Genomic DNA, 11,400 nt, shown 5'->3' on the forward strand with positions numbered 1-11,400 from the left:
ACACACACATATGCAGTAAGTCCCCACTTAATATGCTGCTAGGTTCTCAGACTTTAAGCAAAATAACATATAACAAAACCAATTTTACCATGGGCTATTTGATATTAACAAGAGTTAAGTTCCTACAGCATTTCATCCATGTTATAATGAAACGATGTTGAGAACGATATTTGACAACTATGGTTGCCATGAAGTCCCCAACACACCTTGGCCAGTGCATAAGCGCACTGGCCCTCCTTAGGGAAAGAGGGACTTGGGCCTCCCCTCATCTTGTTTGTCCTTGAAGGGGTAAAAGCTGGATAGAGAGATGGCATGAAGGCACTGAGTCAACACCGTTCCAAACAGCCAGACCTTAGCAAGGGGGTCCACATCCTCTTGGGCCTCCTCCTGTTTGTCCACAGTAAATGCCAAAGCTGACAGGATTCTCCTATTACAACCTGGATCTTTCAATTCTGTGACCCTGTCATTCCCGACAGCGAGAGAGAATTTTCCTCACAGACAAACCATCAATCTCCGATTTGGAGATACCCCCTCCTGGCATAATCGCCAGTTCCACATGGTCCTACATTCTGGCTGCCTATATCCTTACACTCGGCCCCTGTATGAGTTTGCCAGGGCCGCCATAACAAAGTACCACAAACTGAGTGGCTTAAACAACAGAAACGTATTGTGTCACTTTACTGGAGGCTCCAAATCAAGGTGAGGGCAGGGTTGGTTTCTTCTGAGGGCTGTCAGGGGAGGGTCTGCCCCAGGTCTGTTCTTCCTCCATGCTCATGTCATCAGCCAAGCTATTCGTGGCCAGGGTGGCTAGGAGCATGGGGCTGGTCATTTGGTAACGAACTGATTTCCATGCCTTCTCATTCGGCAGAGCTGGTGTGGCTTTCTCATCAGCTAGCCGGTGCACTGTTAACTTCTAGCATCTCATTAGATTTTTGTCCAAACCTATCTCTAATGTCTCCTTTCCTGCTCCTTATAAGAAGGGACCTCGGCATATCTCCAAGGCACTGACTGCCCTTGATAACCAGGAAATATTTTATCTATGATCACAGCCATCTGTCTAAGCAAAGTGGTTTCAATTTCCTGGTGATACAGAAGGGTAAGGAACAACCATGAAATGCTTTTTAAAAATATGAGGGGACCCCCTCCCTTTTACTCTAAACACCAAAACAAGTAACTCACCAGGGCTCTCTGGAACAGCGGTCAAAGACCCTTGTCCCCTTGTCACTAAACACGTCAGCAGCCCCGTCTGCTGCTGCCTGCCAGGATCCTCTTCCCTTGATAGCCCGCCTGTGGGGTCTCCTGGACTTTTCCAAAAGGATGTTGTGACCTTTTCAGCTTTGGGGAGGAAAGAGTTAAAAACCCCATGGAGTCGATCTTCAGGAGTAGGGGGCAACTTTCATGTCAGGAACATACCGCTTTGTAACTGGTAAAAGACAGCAGTTTTTCTTTGCCTGCCAGAGGGATTCAGCGTTGTCACTCCGATATCTTTTCGGCTTGACCAGCTGACTCTGAATGTCGTTGGGGCTTACCAGTCACTCCTGCTGAGACCTTCAACTTGCTAGTCAACACATCATTACACAGTGAAAACTTTGGACATCAGAGCAATTTCCCGAACACTTTAGGAGTGCGCACAATTAAACATTTCATTACTGGTTTCACATTTTTTGCAGCAGTATGTAGGAGGGATGGACTCACAGGCGTCTCACGCACAGAATCTTACATTCCCTTTTGTTCTCACTGCAATTCTTGCCCCAAACTGTTTATAGAAACACAGACCAAAGGGTTTAACACAGGCACTTCAGGAATTCATATTGGCTGGAAGCTCAGGGAATCCAGGGGTGGCGAGGAGGGAGGCAGGGGAGCTCCACCAGAAAGCAGTTTTGCACTTACTTTCAGGGGCCACTTATTGACACAATAGATAAGACTGTAGTAAGACCATTACCCCCTCTGCACTGCCTGTCTTATTTCTCCTAACTTGACCTGCACAACCCCCTGTGGGAAGATGCCCCCCCGCCTCCCCCCCACACACACGCTTAGCCACATCAGGTGCTACTGGGTTGTCGGAAAAGTCATGATGTATTTTTTCTATGTTTTTCTATGCAAAATTTTCTATGTCATGACTTTTCTGACAACCCAATACATCACGGGAATTGATTTATTTCCTACCCGGTCACATGGCCCCAAGTCTCTGAAAGAGCTTTGTAACTTTACCAGCCCCTATGATGAACCAAACGTGTCAAGTTCACACGTTAGACAAAGCAAGGCCAAGGTCGAACGGATTCTTCCCAAAAAGCTGCAATGGCCATGTTTAGATTTAGACAATTTATTACATATATAGAGTGAAAAGAAGAAGAATCCAAAGGTGCCAGTTCCCCCAAGATCCTTGTCCCACCCACACAAAAGGACAACCCCAAAACAAAAGGCCTAATGACTGCAATGCAATTTGTGGGGTACCCCGTTGTTGACGAGCCCCTTCTAGACTGCAATGAGTCTGTTTTATATTCTGCAGCTCTTTTCTGATGGAGTTGGGGCAGAAAATCCACACTCCATCTGAGCCCACAGAGCATGAAAAATTGTCTCATGACAACCTCCTAGGGGACATAGGGAGGTGAGTACAAGGTGGCATCAAGGCGGCTCCTTGCTGGCATCCAGTCCTCTGGTGTTCTGGGGAGGATCACAGGGCGTTAAGCCTGCGGACTCAGAGAAGGCTGTTGCCAAGCCTTTGTGTATATGGATATATGCAAGGTCGTGAGGGTGCCATGGCAAAGCTATTACCCAACGAAGTGACAAAGGCTGTTAGTGTTGGGGCTGGAGCTAGAACAAAATCTCCTGCCAAGTAATCCCTGACCCCTCAACTGATACTGCCAGCTGTGGATGACTGAGCTGAGATAAAAACAGGACAACACTTTTTTTTTCCTATAAAAGTAACTCTTATTTTTAAAAAATCACATAAATATGACTTACATGCTAATTATGTGTGCTTACCTACCACTTTTAAGAGAAAGTGTCATTTTGATTTAGTTGAAATAATTTGCAGAAATCATACATGTTTATTGTTGAGAAATCAGAAAATATAAAGACACAAAAAGAAGAAAATCTAAATTGTCCATAATCCTAACACCCTGCCTGTGTCAAAATGCCTTGTGTACATAGGTGCTTAATAAGCATATGTGAAATGACTCCATAAAGATACACATGATCTTGGGGGTGAGTAGGCCTTGTCCCTGCTTGCTTGTCCTTGGGGAGTAGATTTCCACACTCTCCATGTGTCATCTACATATGTATATGTTTTTAAAAATGAAAGCATACCATATACTCTCTTTTGTAACTGGCCATTTACTAAAAAATAAATATGATTTTTTTCTAGATCAGTAAACCCTTCCATAGCATTTTTTAATGAATGAATTCAACACTGTCCCTCCTTGGAGCTTCACCTGACTAAGGCCAGCCCTCCCATTCATCCTGGAGAGGATCCTGAGGGGACTGTTCTGCAAAGTGGTGCTTACACAGGACCTATCTGAGAACCTTGGGGCTTTCTAACTGGCTCAGGTTACCATCTAATGGTAGGCGGACAGACGCAGCACACATCTCTCAGCAAGTATTCCGGTGTCTTTCTAAAATAAGTGCTTACATAAATAGATCCTCGTGAGGTTCCACCAAGTAAGCTAACTGAGAAGAGGAATACAAAGGAAGAGGGAAGGAAGAATGATCTAGGCAAAGGGGGAAATGTCCCCGAAACCCCCAACCTGACAGGCAGGAAGTGGTGCCAGAGGCTGGATTCCAGGCAAGGTGCCTAGTGCCCAAGTGGTTATTGAGCCTGTCTTTTGAAACATCACATTTTTGGTTTATTATTCCAAGATCATGGTAGAAATTTTGAAAAACAAATCACAACATAAAGAAGAAAATAAATGATCTATAAACTGTGACTCAGAGATAACCACTGTTAGCATTTTTATAAAAAAAAAGTGACATGTAATTCATTTCACTTGAACTTAACAGAAGGAAAAGAAACTAAACCAGATAAATATTTCTTCAAAATGAGATGTTATTTCTTAAAAAGAGTCCTCTAAAATTAAATAATTAATAGGTGGTCCGTTAGCTCAGGTGGTTGGAGCACGGGCTCATAATGCCAAGGTTGCCAGTTTGATTCCCACATGGGCCAAGGAGCTGTGCACGCACTCCACAACTAGATTGAAGACAACTACTTAACTTGGAGCTGATGGGTCCTGGAAAAACACACTGTTCCCCAATAAAAATTAATTAATTAATTAATTCAATTTTTAAAAAAGTCTTTTAAAAAATAATAAATAAAATTAAATAATTAAGAGACATATTAAGAGGTTAGGGTTTTTGCAGAGGTTCTCAACCTGGGGTGATTTTACCCTGATGGGGACGTTTTGGAAATGTCTGGAGAAAGTTTTGGTTGTCACAACTCAAGGTGGAGGGGAAGGGGTTGCTAACGGGTAAAGACCAGGGATGCTGCTAAACATCCTACTATGCACAGGACGGTCTCCCCAAAAAAGAATTATCCAGCCCCAAATGTCACACTGCCGTGAAAAACCCTGAGTTATTGCACAGTTGTATTTAAATAGCACATAGGGCCTACGTTTGTTTCTAGTTAGTAAGACTCAGTCGTTTTCTCAGGGATCAGCAGAGTATGTGGTAGAAAGCATGGCCTCCAGTCACGTGGTCTGAGTTTGAACTCTGACTCTTGCCACTTACCAGTAAAGTGACCTTGTGTAGTCTCTTTGGGCCTCAGTTTCCTCATCTACAAGATTGCAGTAATGTTAAACTTTATATATCATACCACTATAGTGAGGACTGAATGAGCTAATATAATTAAAATGCTTGGAACAGTGTCTGGTTTATGCTAAGCTCCATAGAAATATTTGCAGTTATTATTAATAATAATACTTGTTATTAATATCTTAAATAAACCAAACAGGAAACACAAATTAAGCTTACGTTTAGGATAATCCTCCTAAGGAATTCAGTAGACAAAAATAGACATGTAAGTAAAGTATATTTAAAAAATGGAAACTTTAAGAAAAATAAACGAAATGACTATCTAAGATCAACTTCTAAATCTAAGGAGAATATACATGAATTCAGAGGTTCAGCAAAGCTTTCCTGTTTTCTGGAATTACCTCATCAACCGTGGATGACTTATCATTTCAGAACACACTTTCTTTTTTCCCCCTTTAGATTTAAAAAATTGGAATGCATCCTCATAGTTCAAAGCTCAAAGCTTATTGCAAGATCTGCATCACACAGTCTTACTCCCAGGGGTGTCCCCACCACCCTTCCCTAGGTAATCACTTTAATTAGTTTCTGATGCATCAATCTACTGTTTCTCTATAAAAGCAAATGCAAATGCTGTGTATTGTTAGTTAGTCCCTCTTTCTTAGACAAAGTTATCACACTTTTCCATTTAGCAATCTATCTTGGCTACCTATCTATCTTTCCATATTGCAATGTATCTTTTCATTAATTAGTATCAAGGAGCTGCTTTATTCTCTTTTAAGGTGGTATAGTATTCCATTATGTATTGGGCTGTTGGAAAAATCATGACGTATTTTTTCTGTTTTTCGTTGCAAAAATGCGTCATGACTTTTCCGACAACTCAATAAATGTTCCATACTTTGCTTATAAACGTGTTTGTAATTTTTATAAAATTAACAAGCTGTCCTCCACGTAGGTTTGTGTTGTTTTAGATTCCCACCGGTAATGTATGAATATGCCTGTTTCTCTCCAGGAATCACTGTAGTTTGTTTGTTTGTTTGTTTGTTTGTTTGTTTGTTTTTAGCTGAGCCATCCTGACACCTGTTGGCAGCTCAGCAGCAGTTCAGCTCAGGCCAGGACCCGAACCGCTTTTGCTCAGAGCTCGCAGTCTTGAGCGAGCTCTTAACCAACTGAGCCACTCGGTTGGCCCCAGAAATCACTGTAGTTTATAATCAACTGTTCAAAAATCATACCACACTGGCAGGCACTACTGGGAGGTAGAAGTGGAAACAAGCCTAAATGGACATTTGGGCATGTCAAGGCTGCCTTCCTAGGAACTGGCAGAATGAGCCATTAGTTTGGGGTGGATTCTGGGCAATTGGGTAATATAATGAGGGCAACCATACTCATTAATCCTAGGAGAATCCAGTTTTTAATGCCAATAGTAAGGCCCAGTAAGACTGGCATTTTTCTAGACTATGAGTTGGGTGAAATTTCCTTCTATAATTTGAACAATAGATCTCTATAATTTTGATGTCTTCCTTACAGAAGCCCTTTGGCCTAATTTCTATATTGGAGCAGATTCTGATCCTCTTAAAAACTTTTTAGTAACAGATTGTGAAAAATGAAGTACCTGGGAAACCACTATGTTTCATTTTCTTTTAGTTTGTAGGTGTAAATTAGCCAGTAAATTTACTCTCAATATTTATGGATTCTTTTTAAGTTTTGCCTCCCCCAAACCACAATATATCTATTTTCTCCTTCATTTTCCGCAAGTATAAAAACATCATAGCAATATCAATTTCATAGATGTTATGGGTATAAATTTTCAAGTGCTTTAGAAATTCTAAGATAAAATATTTGCGAATTAGGCTACTTAACACAACTAATAATTTTTTTGTTTAAAAAAAAATTCAAACCGCATAATTGACTTCATATTTGGAGTCTCACTTTCTCATTCAGCCTCTTGTTTTTCCTGGAGTTTGTAATTGTGTTCCTTTTTCCTTGTTGATTACATGAGATATTTATTTTCATCTCATGTAGATATTTATCTTCATCTGATTTATTTTATCGTCAGCTTGTCGATGTTGGCAAGCTGCAGTAGATTTAAATGCTTCTATGAAGGAGCTATAGGCATTCTACTATACCACACCAAAGGGCTCAGTTTTCTAAAACCCTGGACCCCAAATATTTACACCTCAAATACCGCAGTTTGCCACATATCCCATTTTTCCAAAATCCCATTCCTCCAAAGACCTCAGTTCCCCCCAGTTCCACCAGATATATTACTCTCAATGTTCTAACTCCTGTGTGCCCTTTTTCCCGCCCCCCAGTATTCTCCTTGGAACTGTAGGCCATCCCAGTGCCTGCCTCCTACCCAATGTGATTTTGCCCCGCCCATTTGCTTCAGGTTCCATCAGATGTGGCCATCAGATTCCTCCACCCCATATCCTCTCCAGGAAGTGCCTGCCTGGCTAGGCCATGGTTATTCAACTTTGGTTGAACCCCACAGGTGCTGAGCAAGGCCAAGTATGGTCCAATGTGGAAAAGCCGCGTAGGGCCCAAGTCCCATGTGAACCTGGCCAGTGCTCCACTCCTGGAGAAAGTGATGCGGCAAGAGGGCAAGTACCCACTACGGAATGACATGGATCTATGGAAGGAGCACCGAGACCAGGAGGGCCTGGCGTACGGCCCCTTCACCATGTGAGCGGGGGCCTGGAGGGACTGGAACAGGGCCCCAGAGGACCAGGCCCAAGGACAGTGGCACTGGGCAGTCAGTAGATAATGGGCAGGGTAGGATCTCCCTGCGTTCTCTGAGCCTGATACTCAGTCTGGAAAACAGTGGTTGCGATGGGCTGAAGCCCAGGGACCACTCCTTGGCTTTTCTACTAATATATACGTATTGTATGACTTTGGACAGATGAATAGTTTCCCTTTCCTTAACCTTATGTTTCTCATATGTAAAATAGGAAGTTTGGACTAGAGTATCTCCAAGGTGACTCTAGGACCTTTTTAGCTCCATTATTCTACATTATGGTTGAAAATATACCGGCTCAAATCATAAGGGGACACATCTGTTTATAGTTGAAAAAAATAATCTCCATATTAGTTGGGAGGGCTCAATTTAGTTTTTAAAATAGTTCCCAAATTATGTATTGTATGCTTGTTGTTGGATATAAGTTTCATGAATGCTCTCCACATACAGAGATAGATATAGGTTTCAGTCTTTAAGTTATATACCGTACTTAGAAAAGCTAAGATTATTTTGGCAGTGAGTGACAAATTGATATGGTCCAAAATTGATATCATCCAAAATGATTGGATGGGCTGAGGATATTATATACCCATATGCCAATTGGGGTAAATAATTGAGAATCACTGGTGATAAACCGTTCCCAATGCCACAGTTTGTGATTGGATATATTACGGGCCTCTTTTCCTCCCTTCTAGTATGTTAACAGAGCTCCAAAAACAATGAATAGCTTTTTATTTTCCCTAGTTGCTTGATGTTCATGTCTTAGTTACTTCTTAAGGGATTAAAGTTGATCCTGATGGCGGCAATAGTAGCAACAAGATAATAAGTAACCATGTGTTTATGACATGCCAGGCATCAGGCTAGTCTTGTTATATTCATTATTTCATTTTATCCTCACAACACGCCCTTGAAGGAGACAGTATTATTATTCCCATTTTATAGATGAAGAGACTGAGGCCTAGAGTGGTTTTTGCATCACTTGCCAGAGGTGAGAACGAGAGAGTGGTGGAATAGATCTCCCTGATTCTGGAATTCAAGAACTTAACTGCTTTGACACTTTGGGAAAGGAAACACACTGGTTCGTTTCATCTGTCTTTCATGGCCATACACTCATTCTCCCATTGCACGGTTTTCTTTCTTTTTTCCTGGTTCCTTCACAGGTGGACAGTTTCAGAACTTAACAATTTACTGGACCCTTTAGTCACAGTTCTGGGAAGAGACTAGAGCATGACTTTTTTTCAAGAGCTCTTTAACTTGATGCCTGACCCTGAAGGCAAGATTTGAGTCTCAGGTTGCTTTCGTCAAGTCAGGTCATCTCTGGACTTGAAGGCTCAGATTTAGAATTGGAGCTGGACATGATGTACATACCTTTGTCATCTACTTACACTTTTTTACTCTAAAGCCAGTTTTCTAAATATATTATACCACATATATGTATTTAAAAGCCATTTTGCTAAACTATTATGATACGTTTTTTTAACATACACATTTTAAAATCTCATTTTATGAAGCATTTTTTTTCCCCCAAGAAATAGAAATGCTCTCATTTAAGTTCTGCAAATCTGATTCCTACTATTGGAGAGTTTTACTCTTGGAAAAGTATCTACAGCTTGAAGTTCCCATAAGTGGGTCTATTCTAGTTTTCCTTTCTTTTTCAGCAACACTTTTAGTTTATCTTTTCGCAGGTTTCTCCCAATATAATAAAGAAAGCTTTTGGGGTTTGAGGTTCCTTTAAATAAATAATTTATAAAAATAAAAATCTGATTTCTTGACTTAAGACTTTTTAATGTTTTTCTTTTTAAAATACTTTATTGGCTTTTAAAATCCAAAAGCAATACTTACTGTAAAAGTTTCAATAATAAAACATTGTCTCCCTACTTCCCACTCCCATCCCATCCTTCTAAGTAATCCTGACAGTTCAATATGTATTCTTCCCTACTTTATGTAGAAACATGCAAATATGCATATGAATATGTAGGGTTTCCTCTTAAAATTGGACCATATTGTACTTATTATTCTGTAACTAGCTTATAAAAACTGGACCTGTGCCCAGCTTGCTTAGGAAAGGTGACAGGTTTGGGGGATAGCTGAGAGTGGGGGCAGCCCCTGAACATTAAGCCTGCCCCCCATGGGAAGCATACACCCACTGACGTGAGCATCTCTGCCTATCCAGAATGGGGACCAAACCACCTACTGGGTGGCTGTGGCGAGAGGGCTTGGGGCATCAGCCAGGTGTGCCCTGTCCCCTTGGTCCATTAAGCCAAGAAAAGCATGTCGGTCGAGGATCTGAGCATCCCAGGAACCCTAACTTTCTCCTCTTTTATTGCTCATCCTCAACACAGAGGGACTGAAACCACTGCAGCTCCTTCTCATTTCACATACAGAAAATTCTGAAGTTACAATTCTAAGATAGTCATAGTCAACATTCATTAAGCATTCATCACGTGAATGCTCAAGCACTGATCTAAGCATTTCAATTACCTGAACAACCTTACTGTGATAGGCACTCTTTTTATTCCTATTCTACAGCAGGGGAAACTGAGGCACAGGGGAGTTCAGTCGCCTGCCTAAAGTCACTCAGCCAGTATCTATCATACCTGTGATTTGCCCCTAGGCAGTCTGGTTCTAGGTGCCCACCTTAACCGCTTGTACTCTGTGGTGGTGAGATTCTGAAGTTGTGATTCAAAGATTCTGTCATTTGAAAGTTTGGTGATTCTATAATTTAAGATCTAGGAGTCTGAGATTTTCCTAGACTCTGTAGGGGTCTCAAGGTGGAAAGGTGCCCTCTACTCGAACCCCCATCAGATACTTACATTTGTGCCGCTCCTCCATTCCCTGCAGGGAAGGACAGCGCTGGTACCAGCTGCGCCAGGTTCTGAACCAGCGGATGCTGAAGCCAGCAGAGGCTGCGCTCTACACAGATGCTCTAAATGAGGTGATTGACAGCTTCATGACTAGACTGAAACAGCTGCGAGTGGAGAGTGCCTCTGGGGACCAGGTGCCCGACATGGCTCAGTGTTTCTACTACTTTGCCTTGGAAGGTATGTTTGTTGGGAGAGGGGCTGGGTGGGCATGGGTCAGGGGCAGGTTGTGCTCACCCTCAAAGCCCCCTGGGTTCTGTGTGCCATGGCACTGCTTCCTGTGATGGCCTCTGTGCCCTGCCAGCTATTTGCTACATCCTGTTTGAGAAACGTATTGGCTGCCTGGAGCCCTCCATCCCCCAGGACACCGCAACCTTCGTCAGATCTGTCGGGCTCATGTTCCAGAACTCTCTGTATGCCACCTTCCTCCCCAAGTGGACCCGCCCCGTGCTGCCCTTCTGGAAGCGATACCTGGATGGCTGGAACACCATCTTCTCTTTTGGTGAGGATTCCAGGGAGGGAAGTTGAGGGATAGGTCCCAGGGTCTATACATTAGCAGCCTCTCCCAAAACCTTTACCCTCATGCTGCCAGCTGTCAGAGTGGCTCTTGGTCCTTGGAGATCAAGACTTTCAACCTTGTCCTCCCTGGTTCTCCATTGTCTCTGTAGGGAAGAAGCTAATTGATCAGAAACTCAAGGAGATAGAGACCCAGCTACAGACAGGGGGTCCAGATGGGGTCCAGATATCTGGCTACCTGCACTTCTTGCTGACCAGCGGACAGCTCAGTCCTAATGAGGCCATGGGCAGCCTCCCTGAGCTGCTCATGGCTGGAGTAGACACGGTGCGTGTGGGAGGCGGGGGCGGTGAGGAGACCAGGGGCTCCCAGCTCCCATCCTGAACCAATTCCCCATTATCCCCCCACCTGAACCTGACCTTCGTCCCTCCAGGTACCTGCTTCTCTTTCTGTAACATGGATGTAGAGCTAGGAGGAAAATGGGAGAGGGGGTCATTCAGTCCAGTGGAGGTGGGCAGGGGTTTGTCTTTTTTTTTTTTTTTTTTTTT

General features: G+C 42.7%; 1 protein-coding gene across 3 annotated transcripts in view; it reads left to right on the forward strand.

Annotated features, from left to right (window-relative positions):
• Positions 1-11,400, forward strand: part of CYP27A1 (cytochrome P450 family 27 subfamily A member 1) — a 31,542-nt gene that overhangs the window by 18,342 nt on the left and 1,800 nt on the right. For all 3 annotated transcript variants that reach the window (XM_019638309.1, XM_019638310.1, XM_019638311.1), the window contains exons 3-6: positions 7,235-7,425; positions 10,319-10,518; positions 10,643-10,840; positions 11,007-11,179. In XM_019638309.1, coding sequence (XP_019493854.1) covers positions 7,235-7,425; positions 10,319-10,518; positions 10,643-10,840; positions 11,007-11,179 — 762 coding nt within the window. The remainder of the gene's footprint in view (positions 1-7,234; positions 7,426-10,318; positions 10,519-10,642; positions 10,841-11,006; positions 11,180-11,400) is intronic.

The sequence above is a fragment of the Hipposideros armiger genome, unplaced genomic scaffold, assembly GCF_001890085.2.
Source record: "Hipposideros armiger isolate ML-2016 unplaced genomic scaffold, ASM189008v1 scaffold_38, whole genome shotgun sequence".
Lineage (NCBI taxonomy): Eukaryota > Metazoa > Chordata > Mammalia > Chiroptera > Hipposideridae > Hipposideros > Hipposideros armiger.